At 39.6% G+C, this 17295-nt stretch overlaps 1 protein-coding gene across 2 annotated transcripts in view; it reads left to right on the top strand.

The window, feature by feature from the left end:
• The first annotated feature begins 347 nt into the window (after nucleotides 1-347).
• The window catches only part of pdgfd (platelet derived growth factor d), a 102770-nt gene continuing 85822 nt past the window's right edge, over nucleotides 348-17295 (top strand). The window contains exon 1 of one of the 2 annotated variants that reach the window (XM_072461866.1): nucleotides 348-507. In XM_072461866.1, the coding sequence (XP_072317967.1) occupies nucleotides 390-507 (118 nt within the window). In that variant the 5' untranslated portion in view covers nucleotides 348-389. The remainder of the gene's footprint in view (nucleotides 508-17295) is intronic. The other variant, XM_072461862.1, reaches the window with a different exon arrangement.

Raw genomic sequence — 17295 nt, 5'->3', positions numbered from 1 at the left:
CGCAGCATCCCGTCCGCGCGCTGAGACGCCAGAGAGCAGGAGCGAGAGCGCGCGCCTCACTTTGTTTGGGACAAAGTTTGTGAGGCGCCGACTTCTTTGCGTTTTTGGTGCGGAACGCGTCAGAAACAGAAAGTGGAGCACAAATATGCGCGTTATTTCCCAGTGACCGGAGGGAATTTCTCTGTGCGCGGTGATAAGAAGCGGGGCGCCCGGTAGTCTTCCATCTGACCATGACCGGGGCTATAACACCCCCCACACGCGCGTAGGTTGACGGAGCATTGACAAACGGACGCGCTGCGCATTTAGAAACCACTTTTTGGTTTGGTTTGCATAGTAAACGTGAACGTGTCCGCGGATCGCGCGCTGTGGACCGAAGTTGTGCCGTTGTCATGAGTGGACTCGCGCTCTTCAACCTGTGGATGCTTTTGTTGTGGGCTTTTTCCAGTGAAGTGGCTCAGGCTCAGGTCGCCAATGCCAAAGTGATCAGAGGGAACGCGAGGAGGGACGGTAAGACCATTTTGCTCTTGAAATACTGTGGTTATTCATGATGTGTTTACTTTCACTAACTTTCAAACTGATGGGAAATTAACTTTTATTGCACAGAGAAAAGCACTGAGAATATTAGGCCTGTTACATCTCTTTTAGAAAATATCTGATGTGGGTTGATTTTGTTTAGTTCCTAATGAGTTCTTTGAGTACTTGAGGCTGTGCAGAGTCTGATAAAGAACATGTTGCATCTGGAGGGGCATCTGTCATAATGGTCGGTGTCATGCCTCATTGGTCTAGGAGTGGTCCATAGTAGTTACTCATCCAGACAGTGTTTTCACAATTCAAGACGTTTTATGCCAGTGTAAAGTTATCTTTTCTAAGGCTAATCCTTCAGAGACTTGTGAAACTAAGATCCTAGGTAAAACTTCAAAGTTCTAAAGTTTTCATGTTGTTTTTAAGATGTTTACTTGCTTAAGTCGGATAGAACCTGGCAAAAGATTCATCATAGTTTTACATCAGTCAAGTTGCAGTTTTAGGAGAAAAGTTGTGGAAAAAAGTTTTCTTAAGAGTTTGGAAATGAAAATCAGTAAGTGACATTCCATCAAAAATGCAGACTCTTAAACACAACAAAGTCCACATGACACATTAGACTAAACATTTCAGTAAAACAAAGAGAACATGATTATATTTAAGATATGACCAAACATGTTCCCTGTTTTGGGAATTTTGGTGAGGTTTATAATGTCACTTCCTGTTTGGCAGTAAATATGACATAAGGTAAAACTGTTTCTTAGCAACCAGATTGTAAACAATGGCCAAAATACATTTAAATCATAAAATAGTTACGATTTGACATGAAATAAATAACTAATAAATAAATAAATAAATCATATTTTGTTAAACGATTGTTTGAACTGTGTAAGGTGTAAGTTGAGTGCAACATTTCTGATAAAATGGCATTTTATGATGATTTCCTTCAACTTTTATTTGCCAATTTTTTTTCACAAACTGCAAATTGACTGATGAAAAACTATGAATTATTTACCACACACAGGGACTGTCTCACTAAACAATGTCATAATTGGAAAAAAGAAAACATGTGAACTTGTCATACGGGCTTTAAACAATCATTTAACAAATTAACCTACTATTTGTAAAACCATTCTGAGTAATTTAGGCCTATATGGATTTTGGCCCTTGGTTTGGTTATGGTTGCTAGGTAACAAGTCACATGTGCTGCTCATGTCCTCAACCAAGAAGTAACATACTGTAATATAATAATAATTAATATAATCATGCTCACTATGTTTTAGTGAAATGTAAAGTCTAACCTGTCATTTGAACCACTAACCTTTACTATACATGTTTTAACAAATTAGTAATAAAGAATATGACACTATTTATTGTATATAAATAAATCAAAGTAGTGATGCTGGCAATGGTGGAGGTGAGGGCCAATATATTTCACTTAAGTAGCACAGGTATTTTGAAGTTCATACGCTGAGGCTATGCTTACTTTGGGCCCTCAGGCTGGAGTCATGGCCCTACTACACAATCATACCTCAGACCTCTCTTCTGCAGGGTTAGTCTGGGCAGACCAAGGGAAATACCACAATTCAAGGTGTGAAATAACCAAAACGGTCACAAATTGATGAACTCGTCTCTTTTTGTATATATATTTTGAAAGCTGCATGTGTTCCTAATCCGTGTACACTGTCAATAAGATGTATCTCCCATTTTTTACTCCTTACATTTTCCTCAGGTGATTCAAAGCAAAATGTCCAACACAAAACTTGATAAATGTCGAGTGATTGTTGTAATAGTTGCACAGATCCCTGAGCTGTCTCCACTTGTTATCTGGCAGACGCTTTCCAAATGTTGAAACTACTGCGACTGGCTTTGTGCCCTTCAACGCAGAACTGTCTGTGAAACAATGCTCTGATTAATACGCCCGTCACAGTGACCGGACACAGGAGATCAGCTCCACGTTCAGAATTCCTCACAGACACATTGATTTTCAATGTCTTGTTCGCTGACATACTTTAAATTTAACATAACATACTAATTATCTATCGTTGCTGTTATCACTTTAAGAGGCTAAGTAGCTTTGTGGGATGTCTGCCACCTGCTTACTCTGTGAAAATGTAATTGCCTTAAAGGAAAGCACCAGTGTGACTTTAATTAGACCTATCCTGCATTTATTGTGCTTGTTGCTTAAACCTTAAAAACATGCATTCTTACCTAGTCAGATTGTGCTTGTGTTTGTAGGGATACATTTTGTGTCATATTGTGGAGCATTCTAATCCGTGCAAAGGAATAACGTGTACCTTAAAGGACCTGATTTTATTCAGTATTAAAGTTAAATCTGTTTGCCCAGCAGCTATTCGGGTGAAAATGAGAAATGACATGAGTAATTGACATGAAATCCCTAAAATTCGCACTATAGTTTGAATCTCTTTTCTAAGAACCTTGAGGGCCCCCTCGAGAATCTTTGGGGAAATTTCCTTCCCAACCCAGAGGTTTAGAATGACTTAACCTGCCTTAAATGTATATGGGCTTGAAGAGTTGCACTGAATATTTATGTTTTTTTGGATCAGCTCTGGCCCTGGAAACCGGAGACATCAGAGAAGCAAAAGAAAAATGTCATTGTTAAGCAAAACATGTACCAGTGCGCTTCTTTTAGTGAAGGAAAAAGAGTGCATTTATATGAATAGCTTGAGAGGTGATTGGTCGACAGCAACATATAAATGACAAGAGCACAAGTGGAATGTGCGCTTGAATATACATGAACAAGGATTACCAAATATAGGTGGGTAATATTGACAAAAAATGAAATCTCCATAACAAAAATTAGAAAAAGTTTTAGCAATGCAACAAAAATGCACTAAAACATGTCATTAAATCTATTAGTTCAGTTTTACATATCAGTGGAGAGAGGACTTTAAAGGTAAATCTGCCAAAATTCACCTTTATTGTTTGATTGCAACACAAGTTTGTTCATTTTAATCTTTTATTATGATCTTTTTAATCATTTATTATTATCATTTTGTTTGCAGCTTAATTTAGAAAGTATTTACCTATTTAAACAATAACCCAATATTCAGATTGTGCATATCTTCAAAACACCCTTCGATATGAATAATTCGACATATTGCTCATCTTTATTACCAAAGTCGTTACACTTGTTTTTGAAGGAACTGTCTTGTCGACTTGGCTCGAGACACTAGGACACGCCGAAGAATGTAGGTCACTATTCCAAGTCACTCAAGTAAATTATTTTATTCCATTATGATGCGAACGCTGGAGAAGAAAAAGTGCTTTGGAGCCTTTTTGGATCTTGACCCAGTAATGTCTCCGTGCATTTTTACCAGGCTTACGTGCAACCTGAGCACCGGGTTCACCGCCTGATTGACTGGTGCTGACATGCGCTTTGGTAACCCTGCAGCTGGAATGGGCTTAGCCGAGTTCACTTGTCCGTTTAGCTGTTGTTTCTCGTCCGCGTACACGTCCTTTGTATGTGCGCCGCCTTTGTGCCAATCCTCTGACAGTAGTAGGCCTTAACTTATTCCAAGAATTCACCCCAGGCTCTTCCTCCCGTGTTTGTTCAGCACTCTGCTCCAGTCTGCTCTGCCTCCATTCAAGTGTGTCAGCGTGCATTAAAAGGTTAGAGGAGCCCAGCTTTGGGACTGCGGCCTTATGCAAGCAGGGAAATATGCGCTCCCACAAGCAGGTACAGACACAACCACCAAAACGATCAAGGATTTATCAAAAGTGCTGCAGTAGAGTCGGCTGAGTGTTCCCGGTAAAACACACCCACATGTTTGTGAAATGACCTTTCTTTTTCAATACATATCACCAATCTTTAATTTTTACTCCAAACAATGAGCTAGAGGTGTGATGTAATTGTTGTTTTGAAGATATGCAAAAAGGACTATTAAATAAAAACAAATCTTCCAGTGTGATCTTCTTAACAAAAGTATAAAGTTATGTGTGGTAGATGTTATTGTCTATTCATGCTTTGTGAGTAGGGTGACCAGATTTTCTAAATTAAAAACTGCGACACACCCAGGTTGGGATGAGGAGTAAGTGTATAAACATGGGTAATTAAGTACATTTCATTTTTATGCAGTCGTCTCCTTCACTTGTGAGTCAGTATATACTGGTGTTATCTGAGTGCATTTTTGTCAAAACAACAATATATTCCCCTCTTTACTGTTGGTGAGTATCACATGATAAAAAACAGGATATGTTTTGTATACAACTGGGACAAATCAATAGTTTTGGAAACATCTGTTGGGACATGGCACACAGGGCTCAAAACTGGGACTGTTCCGGGTAAACAGGGACGTCTGCTCACTCTATTTGTAATACATTTGAACACATTTATGATTTAGATTGCCATATCATCTGAATATCATCACGGAAACTAGCTCAAAACTATATGTATTGATGAGACGTACGTTCAGCATTTAAAGCAAGTTAAGATTCTGCTGTTGTTGTTAAAGCATTGATGGGTCTGATTATGGGCATCACCACTTCTCCTTTTTGAATGACGTTCTAAAGATACCGTTTTATTACAATTGGATTTTTCTTTTTCTCTGCTTGATTGGGGTAATTACATTGTTGTAACCTATCAAGATCAAAATTGTGTCATCACACCTTTTTTCATGTAATAAAGTAAAATCTGCTTTGCCCCAGTACATATATATATATATATATATATATATATATATATATATATATATATATATATATATATATATATATATATATATATATATATATATATTGTAAAAGTGTCTATTTGGTTGAAAATGAGACCATAGACATTTATCTGCATCTAAGTATAGAGCGTTTTATTCCCAGCGAAGCAGGAGGTGCACCATTAGCATGCTAATGTTAGTTAGCTTTACAGTGAGTGCTGCCCAGTGGTCGAGTGGTTAAGGCTGAAGCACATATGCCAGGCTCCATGTGCAGCCGGCTGCAGTGTCGCCAAACTCCAACAATTTACTGCATGTCCTCCCTTCTCTCTCATCCCCATTTCACACAAAACTGTCCTGTCTATAAAAAAGTATTATGTAATATAATACTATATATATATATATATATATATATATATATATATATATATATATATATATATATATATATATATATATATATATATATATATATATATATATATATATATATATATATATATATGCTATATATGGTGCCCGTAGTGATCGGATATAGTAAACTGAAAATAAAAAGCAGTTAGTGTCTGTTTAGCCAAGAGCAAAGATAAAAGTATATTGGTTACATGTAGCAAAATACACTGAAGGGACGGGAATCCAAATTGACAGCATGGACCAAAACATTAGTAAGAAAGATTAGCACAGCATCGCCCCAGCTCCTTCCCCAGTGATCCACACAAGCACCACTGGTGACTCAAATCGCCCAGGAAAATAAATGGTGGTGTTTAAAGGCTGTGTGTCTGTAAATGTCAAGCCTGCGATTAACTGGCCATTACCCAGAGTCCGCTCATGGCTAATGTCAGCTCCGATAGCCTCCAGCCCCACGAGGAGCAATGCTGAAAGATATTTTAACTGTAACATTGTGTTAGTGATGATAAACCCAATAGAACAGCCAGTGCAGATCAAGTATAGATGATATCGTTTAAATCTCAATATCCTTTTGGACAATTTCATTACAATCGATCAGAAAATTGCTAGGGTGCCTGAAAAAGATGTACTGTAGTAAAGCTTATCACACTAAAGTGAAATAAATATCTGTTTGTATATAACATTATATTATATATTCTTTAACAATAATGTTATGCATTACAGGTTCAAACCAAAGTCAGTTATTCCCAGATTAGAGTTCACCATTACCACTGCATTATTATTGCTCCGAGTAACAACATTTCCCTGAAACAATTTGAAAAATGCACATAAGGTATAAAAAGACATTAAACTTTCAAAATTGCTTCCTGTATGAAAAATGCCAATTGCAAATCCCACCTTTGTAAACTTCGGCATTTATCAGCCTTTCATTATCATTTCATCTTTACATTTCTCCTTCAATCTCTCCTCTCTCCTTCCTCAATATTTATCTCCCTCCATCTGTTTCAGCTCTTTTTAATCAAAACCCATTTCACCCTGTCGGCTCTGTGAGCAAACAGAATGCAGCAAACAGTGTGACGGACACACTCCAGATTACAGTGAACGCAAAGGCACCTGCACAAGGGCGAATCACTTAGTCAGTCGCTGCCAGTCTCTCCACGACCTCCTGGCACTTCATTTTCTGACCACACAATTCAAACATTAGACAAGAGGAAACCTTAGTCACCTGCACACACTCATCACTGCAGTTTTAGCGTAAACTTGGTCCTAACTTTGTTCTAATTTGAAAAGTTCTTGTTGGGGTATGAAATAGGCAGTAGTATAGACAGACAGCACTATGAGAATGATTGTGCCGTAAATAACAGAACCATCTTCATCAAATAGGGCACATTTTATACACTATGCCATTTCAGAGAATATAACTGTTAAAAAATCTATAAAATCCCTGCACTTTGATGTGTATAGGGTGTTTTAAGACAGTCGAGGATCTTTACACATTTAAGATCAATGTATTGGGCAACTATAAGATGCTGGAAGCTAGTGCTGGATTCCTTAGTGATGAAGCCAAGGCTGGGTACCAAAAAAACAATAGTAAGTTCAGACACTCATCAATCAAAACAGTTTTTACACTTTTATTAGGACAGTTAGTCAACCAAAGTAATTCTCGATCGACTAAAGACGCGTCCTGCCAGTCGACTAATACTAAAAGCAGTTCATTTGTTCACTGGACAAGACAGAAGGACAATGTTTGCTTGTGAAGGGAGTCTGCGAGGTTATAGGAACTCGTGAGTCACATACAGGGAGGAACACCCAAAGGACAATGACAGGATCTGCCTCTTCCAGAGAATCCCCACACATTTGTCATCACCAGGAACTTGCAAGCCACGGCGCCCCACCTAAGGGCCCGCAGTCTTTTCCTCTTAAGCCGGGGCCCAGGGAGGAGACACACAGGCTCAGCAAGGCACAAGGACGAGTTTGGACAAAAATAGAAGGCTATAGGTACAATATATCTGAACTTTAGATGCAGAAGGAAACAAAGAATGTGTTATATTTTATTTATATTTAAGGCGTCAAAGCACTGACCGCCAGACTTCCTGAGATGGCTGCAGTCGATGGGCAGCGCCGTGTTGAGTGGAGCGCCACAAGCTCATGCAGTTTGGTTTAATACTCAATTATTGACCCCTAAACCAAACCCTAATCTTATCCCAACTGAAGCATGTAGCTATTGTAAAATAATAAATCATCCCCGTTAAAAATAGATGTATTTCGTTTTTTTGGCATTGGATGTGACGCAGTGCAGCTCCTCTCGGAAGCCAATGGCACTTCCAGATACTTCCTCTTCCTCCTCCAGATCCCATGACATTCCCTGGTTAACCTTCCTAGGTCATACTTGGGTCCACTACTAATTATACATTCTCATGCATTTATTCAACTACATAGATCTGACCTGTAACTTGCCCTATTGGTGTCACCTGTTTGTCTCCATGGAGAGCGATACTGTAGAATATTCAAGGCAAAGTAATAACATCTCCATGGAGTCAAGCAGATGGATGTTCCACCAGAAAATGTACTTATAGTTCAACTTTAACAGGGTGGGCAAATGTTAAAAATTCAAGTTTGGATTAAGATTTAAAAAGTTTAAGGGTAAAATGTAGGTGGTATAAGCTTAGATAACTTCAAAATGCACCATCACTTAAGTTTTTAGCTCTGTCAGCTTTAGAGGAAGAGATAGGGGCCCAACAGCAAGCCAAAAGGATGAGGTCTAAAAGAATGAAGGACAGACAGAAGTGTAGGGCACATTCTGTAGATAAGGTAATTATAGAAAGGACAGGACGATAAAATGTAAGAATAATATCTGATCTGCACCTCAATGAAGCAATGTTACTGCAAGGAATCGTCACGTACAGCGTGTCAAATGCACATGTATTGATTTTGCGCCACCACACTGCTGTTGAGAGGCAGTTGCCATGACTACACATTTGATGACTATCAAAAGCTGTTACCAATGATTATTGAGCATGTCTAGTTCAAGTCATACTTTGTGAGCAAATGTATATTTGGACGTGGATGTTAGCCTGGTAATTCCTTCTCAGATCTATTGCTCGAGGTTTGAGGTAGTTTTAAACTGTTGTTGAGATAAGACTGGGTTCAGAAGTTTTAATTTTGTGTAGATTTTGTATTTAACGTGTGTGCTGTGTATGTGTTAATGTTATATGCTGTTTTCTGTCCGGACCTGCCAGGGACTACAGATGCAAAGTAGTCAATAGGCTAATTCTGGCATATTTACATTGTACTATATGTTCATTAATATGCACTGTCCCTTTTAAATAAATCATTCTAAAAATAAAACAAATTATATTCAAGGTTCAGGATTAAATTTTATTGTGGCCAGAATTTGGTAGTGCACAATAACATTTACTTGAGTCACGTTTTATTAAATGAAATGTACTTCTCAAATATTAATATTAAATATTTTTGTCTGAATAGTTTACACCACATTTTGGTTTACTGACCTTTATTTAAACAGGGAAGTCCCACTGAGATTCAGCATCTCTTTATCAGGGAGTCCTGGCCCTAGAGGGGAGGAGCCTATTTCAATATAAAAGAAAAGATGAAGATGATAAAAAAATAACTTTTATGTCTGTTCTCTGACAGTGTATTTTCACAAGGAAGCTGCAGGGGGAGTTACTCCTTGCATTGCGACAAAAGGTGACAAAAGCTCTATTTAGATGAGATTAGATTCTGATTAAAGGACATATATTAAGCAAAATATTTGTTTTTAATTTGTTCCCTTTTCATAAACATACCTGGCTCCAGTCACACTTATTATATGAATCCTTAAGGCCTCTCCCCGCAGATTGAACCCTGTTTTGAAAACAAAAGTATCTTTAGCAATAGAGCGCCCCCTGCAGCTTCCACATCCATGAGATGCCAACGCAGAGGTTCTCAAGAACAACATATTTGTATGTTTCTTGCAACGCTTCTTCACGTATGATTTTTCTTTTTTTTTTTTGTGGTCTACCCTTAAAAAATACTACTTTCCCTCTATGTCTTTATAACCCCGTTCACTGCCTTCATGTAGTTTTATGACTCTGGTAATTTCCCACAAGCAACTCTTGAAACTTTATTTTACAAAACTAAATTATTCCTGTAAGACTTTTCTCCTTTTGATCATTTTGTCTCTAACTTCCTAAATTAGAACTTTGACATCTACTCCCCGGGTTCCTTCTTTTACAATTCATGAATTCCTCCTCGCAGAAGCTCTCTCTTCCTCCACACCTCTGGCTCTTCATCCGGCTTTTATGGTGTGTTCTGCGCTCCCCATTGGCCTAATCATGTTCTCTGATCCCTGTCCTGGTCTCGTATACGTCACACTGGTTCATTCCACCCCCTTTACTCTCTCCTGGTGCAAACATTATCACTCACTGCTGGGCACAACACCTACAGTTCCAATCTGCTCCTGCCTCTGTGCCTCATTTTTTATAAAGTTCTATCAGTTTGCATCTAATGATTACAAAAGCACATAGCTATAATATGGAATTTAATGTGTTCCCTCCTCCTGAGACTCATAAAAGCTTACATCGGTCTCACAGTCGTCGTCTCTACTGCTCCTATTATATTTATATCATTTTGCCATGGTGCGCAATGTATAAATCTTTAAAGGAGACAGGAAAAATCGTATTCTCTTTGTTGTACTAGTAATACACTGTAACATTCAGTACATAGATCATTATTTTACATTTTGTTCATTTGAAACTGCAAAATGGACCTAATTGGCTTAGAAATAGAAATGGATTAGTTGACTTCTCGTTTAAAAATCCCTCTTCATAGTGACATTGCACAGTGGCAAGCAGTGGATTTGTATGTATTTCATCTCCTGATAAGGTTAATGTTTACTGTGCACTGTCCCTGTCTAAAAAAAATGAATAACTGACTAACCAACCAACTAACTAACATGTATGAACCTCAAACCTTTTTTTGAATAAGCGCAGGGAAGTACAGAAAGAGGCGGGGAAAGCAAACATTTTCTGAGCACTCAAGCCTCAAATGCAGGACAATATAGGATTACTCAAACATGAATGAATCAATCAAAATACAACTCTGAGTAAACGAGGTTAAAAGCTTGTTAAAGTTGATTTTTCACAACATGTCCTCTGAAAAGGTCACGCAGTGGACAGCTAGGCTTGGAGTATTCACTACATTCCTAACATGTTGCCGGTGATTATACATCTATCCTACTCCATCTAACCAATCCTAAAATATCCTTAATGATTTATTTTTACTTGACTTGGTGAAAACCCCATAGAGATATAACCATGACGATGATAACTGTGAGCTAGTGAGCGCGGTGGTGCACAGAGCCAATTGGAAGAACAGGATCACTTTTGTTGTCTATCTTATCGCTGCAGAAAACAACACACAAGGCAGAAGGCACTGGCAGTGGTAGTCTTAGTATTGTCACTTATGCTTTAGCCTGGAACAGTGCAGTCATTTTGTCCTTGGCTTGTATTTACATTTCTGAGGTGGACATGACGGTTTCCCAGGGGACATCAGCACCAGCCAACCTCCAAATGTCTTTCCATATTAGCCAATGTAGCATTTTAACTGATGCTATAACTTCTATATAGTAATTTAACATCAATTACTATATTATAATTATCTATATATTGGATGCGTTTTTATTACTAAGATGTAGCAAAACAAAATAATGTATATAATGGCCAATGTTTTGCAACCTTTCCCCCCATAAAATGTCAATGTGCACCCTATTCACAAGGAAATGCTAACTGCTGAACACCATTACCATGTGTTCTGGGACTGTCCTGTTGCTTAGAAACATTAGACTGAGATCAGACTGTATTTGACATCATAATGCCACTCCATTGCAGAATGATGTATTTGGGCCTCAAGACTACTGCCATGGACACAATCAGCCGATACCTTTGGAGCATACTATTGACGGCAGGGAAAAAGATGACACAAAATGTACCGACGATTAAGAACTGGACTGAAATTATTATGGAAATTCACAAAATTGAAAATATTACATTCAGACAAATTTAAAAGACTTTGAATTACCCGCAATTGGGACAGATGTGCATAGGACTATTTGCATGTTTTATGTTTTTTGTTTAATTCTTAAAAAATCTGAACAAATTGAATAATGTTTTTTTTTTTTTAAAGGATACATTCAGAACAATAATCAAATTTGAATTATTCATCATAATACGTAGAATTTATAAACACTTTGGTGTTCTTGGAAGACTTGAAAATTAATTACACACGTTCAGAAGGGAGTATGAAAAAGTAAAACATATTTGATCCAATACCCCACTTACAATAATAATAATAAATATAGCCGCAAGCGGCAATGATCGGCCCTCGCCACGCCGCAAGAGGAGGGGGCGCTAACGCGCCCCAATTGTCCTTTTATTACGCCTACTGCTGAATCTGTGACGCTGTCACATCTTCTCCCCTTTGTTTTACCATCAAAAAGCTATTTTATTTTGAATTCTTGGCAAAATGTGCGGCTTTGCCGCACAGACACCGTGACTCTTAGAATAAAAAGGTGAATAACTTTTGACGGTTCACCCCTGAAGATGAGAGGCGATTTCCCCATTGGAATAACATGGGAGGTTTTGGTCATCGCTACGGCAAAACCATAACAATTATGACATGAGTCTCATTGACTTTTTTGATGGGGATGCCAAAATTGAGTTGTGTGTCAAATTTCATAAAATTTCGCAAAACTAAAAATTTAACCTCCATATAAAATCTGTAGGGGGCGCTGTGTGTGTGTGTGTGTGTGTGTATTAATTTAATTCACTTCAAGTACGTTTAGCACAAAGAGTTTAACAACTGATTCTAATTTGACGCAATTCGGACTTTATCGGCGCAAACGGCAGAAATGTTAAATTTGGGAGATTTCTGAAATTTTAGCTACAGTTTGCGGCTTCGCCGCACAGAGACCGTGGTATGATGTAATTTGAATAACTTTTGATGTCCCACTCCTCAGTACCATTTTCACCAAATTTCAGCTTTTTAGAGCCAACGCCCTGGGAGGAGTTCGTAAAAGTACGACGTTTGGAAAAACTCCCGAGTCCTGCTTAGCCATTTTTGAACCAATATGGCCGACATTTGGTTGGGTGGACGGCGTTGCCGTAGTAATATTTTTTACTTCTCTTGTCACCATCTACCTCTGCGCCAAATTTCATGATTCTACGATCAGATTTTTTTTGGGTCATTTCCTATCTCTCAATGCATTTTTGGTACATTTGGGGGCGCTGACGCGCCATTTTTTTTTATTTTACAAAAGGGAAATAGCCAGAATGTAGAGAGGCACGATTTTTAGAGGTGTGCAAATTTTTGGGACTTTTCGTCAATGTTCACTGGGTGAAAAATAGGGGGGTTGGTCCAGAGAAGAAAGAAAGAATTAAAGCCGCAAGCGGCATCCAACGGCCCTCGCGGGCCGCCGGCCTTCCGACTCTGCACTTTCGACTTGATAAAGATGGCGCCCTTATTGTGTGTTGAATTAAAAAAGAACTTGACAGACGGCGACACATTGGACATGGCCAATCCAGTGCAAATAAAACACAAGTGTCAGTCAAATTTGCTGCGCCGCCGCACAGAGACCGTAGCCCTTAGAATATAAATATGGATAACTTTTGATGCCCCGCTTGTGTAGATGATTTTCCTCAAATATGAGCTTGATCGAGCTATTGCCCTTAGAGGAGTTTGTTAAAGTGTGAAGCGTAAATGTGAACATTTCAGAGATTTCGCTGTTTTCCCATTTCTGACATATATTTGCGGGTCCGCCACACAGAGACCGTAGCACTTAGAATCAAAATATGGATAAGTTTTGATGCCCCACTTGTGTAGATGATATTCTCCAAATATGAACTTGATCGGACAATCGCCCTAGGAGGAGTTTGTTAAAGTGTGAAGCGTAAAAATGTGGTGATTTGAGCAATTCTATGATTTTCCCATAAGGATAACATGGGATGTTTCTGTCATCGCTACGGTTACGCCGTACAAAATATGACTTTGGCTCTCATACTTTTGTGATCAGGATGGCAAATTAGAATTTTGTTCAAAATATCATGTCATTTGGAAAAACTCTATTGTTTATAGGCCACTCTGAAGGCCAAATAGTCAGAATTCTGGGAAACGTTTGCGGCTCCGTCGCACAGAGACCGTAAAAGCTATCCTTAAAATTTGGATAACTTTAGATGCCCCACTTGTCTAGAGGACGTACACCGATTTTGAGGTCGGTGGGCAAAACGCACTAGGAGGAGTTCGTTAAAGTGTGAAACAGAAAAATGTGGATATTCGAGAGATTTAGCGGTTTTCCCATAGGGATAACATGGGAGGTTTATGTCATCGCTACGACTACGCCGTAAAAATTAAGGCATTTGTCTGATTGGCTTTTTTGATCGGGACGCCAAAATAGAATTTTGGGTAAAGTTTAGAAAATTTTGGTAAAACTAATTTTTGACCTTCAATGTTGATTTAAAGGTCACTCTGTAGGGGGCGCTATCGCGCCCATTTAAATTTTGTCATCATAAACTGGTCCAAACTAGAAAGTTGAACAACTGATTCAAATTTGGTCCTAATCGGACTTGTTTTGATCAAATGGGAACAATTTTTAGATCTGCAATATCCAAAAATAAGTTGTCCAACTTTGCGGCTGCGCCGCACACAGACCGTAAAAGGTATCTCAAAAAATTGGATAACTTTAGATGCCCCACTTGTCCAGAGGACGTCCGCCGATTTTGAAGTTGGTGGGCAAAACGCCCTAGGAGGAGTTCGTCAAAGTTTGACGTGAACAAAATGGCTAACACAGCGTGTTTTCATTTTCAAAGGAAGATGGCGGGCATAGGGTAATTCTGGGGGCGTGGCCACAATAATATTTGTTTTTTGTCCTCACGAGAGGAATGCGTGTTCCGAATTTCGTAGCTCTACGACAAAGTTGACCTCGGGGCGTCTCCCATAGGCGCAATGTATTTTGACTTTTGTCGGTGGCGCTGTCGCGCCATTTTTTAACGAAAAAAAAAATGGCCCAGAAAAAACAAAATTTTTCGCCGATTTTGAATTTTGGGTAAAGTTTGGTGAGTTTTTGATTATGTTCAGGGGGTCAAATTAGAGTTCAAAGCGCTGAAGAAGAACAAGAAAAATTAAAGCCGCAAGCGGCATCCAACGGCCCTCGCGGGCCGCCGGCCTTCCGACTCTGCTCTCTGCATTTTACAGAGATGGCGCTAACGCAATTGTCTAAGAACTAAGACAGCGACACATTGGACATGTTCAATGCTGTGCTTAACCAGTGCAAATTAACACAAATGTCGGTCAAATGTGCAGCTCCAGCGCACAGAGACCGTGACACTTGGAATAAAAATATGGATAACTTTTGATGCTCCGCTTGTGTAGATTATTTTTCCCAAATATGAGCTTGATTGAGCTATTGCCCACAGAGGAGTTCATTAAAGTGTGAAGCATAAATGTGAACATTTCAAGGATTTGGCGTTTTTCCCATTTGTGACAGTATATTTGCAGCTCCACGGCACAGAGACCGTAGCACTTAAAATCAAAATATGGATAACTTTTGATGCCCCATTTGTGTAGATGATTTCCCCAAATATGAGCTTGATCGGGCAATCGGCCTAGGAGGAGTTGGTGAAAGTGTGAAGCGTGAAAATGTGGTCATTTTGGGGATTTCGCTGTTTTCCCATTTCTGACATATATTTGCGGGTCCGCCACACAGAGACCGTAGCACTTAGAATCAAAATATGGATAAGTTTTGATGGCCCGCTTGTGTAGATGATTTTCCCCAAATATGAGCTTGATCGGACAATCGCCCTAGGAGGAGTTTGTTAAAGTGTGAAGTGTAAAAATGTGGTGATTTGAGCGATTCTACGATTTTCCCATAAGGATAACATGGGATGTTTCTGTCAACGCTACGGTTACGCCGTACAAAATATGACTTTGGCTCTCATACTTGTATGATCAGGATGGCAAATTAGAATTTAGTGCAAAATGTCATGTCATTTGGAAAAACTCTATTGTTTATAGGCCACTCTGAAGGCCAAATAGTCAGAATTCTGGGAAACGTTTGCGGCTCCGTCGCACAGAGACCGTAAAAGTTATCCTTAAAATTTGGATAACTTTAGATGCACCACTTGTCTAGAGGACGTACACCGATTTTGAGGTTGGTGGGCAAAACGCACTAGGAGGAGTTCGTTGAAGTGTAAAACATAAAAATGTGGTAATTTGAGAGATTTTGCGGTTTTCCCATAGGGATAACATGGGAGGTTTCTGTCATCGCTACGACTACGCCGTAAAAATTTAGGCATTTTTGTGATTGGCTTTTGTGATCGGGACGGCAAAATAGAATTTTGGGTAAAGTTTAGACAATTTTGGTAAAACTAATTTTTGACCTTCAATGTTAATTTAAAGGTCACTCTGTAGGGGGCGCTATCGCGGCCATTTCAATTTTGTCAGCCTAAACTGGTCCAAACTAGAAAGTTGAACAACTGATTCAAATTTGGTCCTAATCGGACTGGTTTTGATCAAATGGGAGCAATTTTTAGATCTGCAATATTCCAAAATAAGTTGTCCAACTTTGCGGCTGCGCCGCACACAGACCGTTAAAGGTATCTCAAAAAATTGAATAACTTTAGATGCCCCACTTGTCCAGAGGACGTACGCCGATTTTGAAGTCGGTGGGCAAAACGCCCTAGGAGGAGTTCGTCAAAGTTTGACGTGAACAAAATGACTAACACAGCGTATTTTCATTTTCAAAGGAAGATGGCGGCCATAGGGTAAGTCTGGGGGCGTGGCCACAATGATTTTTTTTGTTCGTCCTCACGAGAGGAATGCGTGTCCCGAATTTCGTAGCTTTACGCCAAAGTTGACCTCGGGGCGTCTCCCATAGGCGCAATGTATTTTGACTTTTGTCGGTGGCGCTGTCGCGCCATTTTTTAACGAAAAAAAAAATGGCCCAGAAAAAATCAAATTTTTCGCCGATTCTGAATTTTGGGCAAAGTTTGGTGAGTTTTTGAGCATGTTCAGGGGGTCAAATTAGAGATCAAAAAGCAGAAGAACAAGAAAAATAAAAATAATAATATTTTTAGCAAAAACAATATAGCCGTTTCCACTATAACAACAAATTATACATCGTTTGAAAGCTCTAAGCCTTCCCGATGCCGCCATGGGGTGGAATCATCATTACGAGCGCTTACGCGCTTGTCACTCCCTATTCCGTCGGGATGCCCCGCCCACTCCCCATAGACTTCCATTAATTTGAGCAGATACAAGCATGGCCCATGCCTGCGGCATGGATTCTCGCGTACGGGACGATGCCAGGAGGGTTTTTGGAGGAATGCAGCGCTTCGCGCTGCTGTTGTCAACAATTAGTGAATGGGCTACGCCCATTCACTAATTGTTGACTATTTCTGTCATAGCAGGAGTAAGTATGCATGATCCATGCCTTCGGCATGGGCTAGTTCACTGTACTTGCCAGGGGCGACGGGGTACCAAACATGCGGGCTGCGCCCGCATGTTTGGTCAGACAGTTGCAACGCTGCCTTCGGCAGCGTTGCGGGAGCAATAGGCCCTCCGCCCTGCTGGGGCTCGGGCCTAATTAAAGCCGCAAGCGGCATCCAACGGCCCTCGCGGGCCGCCGGCCTTCCGACTCTGCTCTCTG

Source organism: Eucyclogobius newberryi, unplaced genomic scaffold (genome assembly GCF_026437365.1).
Source record: "Eucyclogobius newberryi isolate DKJ021-1_F unplaced genomic scaffold, fEucNew1.0.hap1 SCAF_10, whole genome shotgun sequence".
Taxonomy (NCBI): Eukaryota; Metazoa; Chordata; class Actinopteri; order Gobiiformes; family Gobiidae; genus Eucyclogobius; species Eucyclogobius newberryi.
This window is presented reverse-complemented; position numbering and strand designations above follow the sequence as displayed.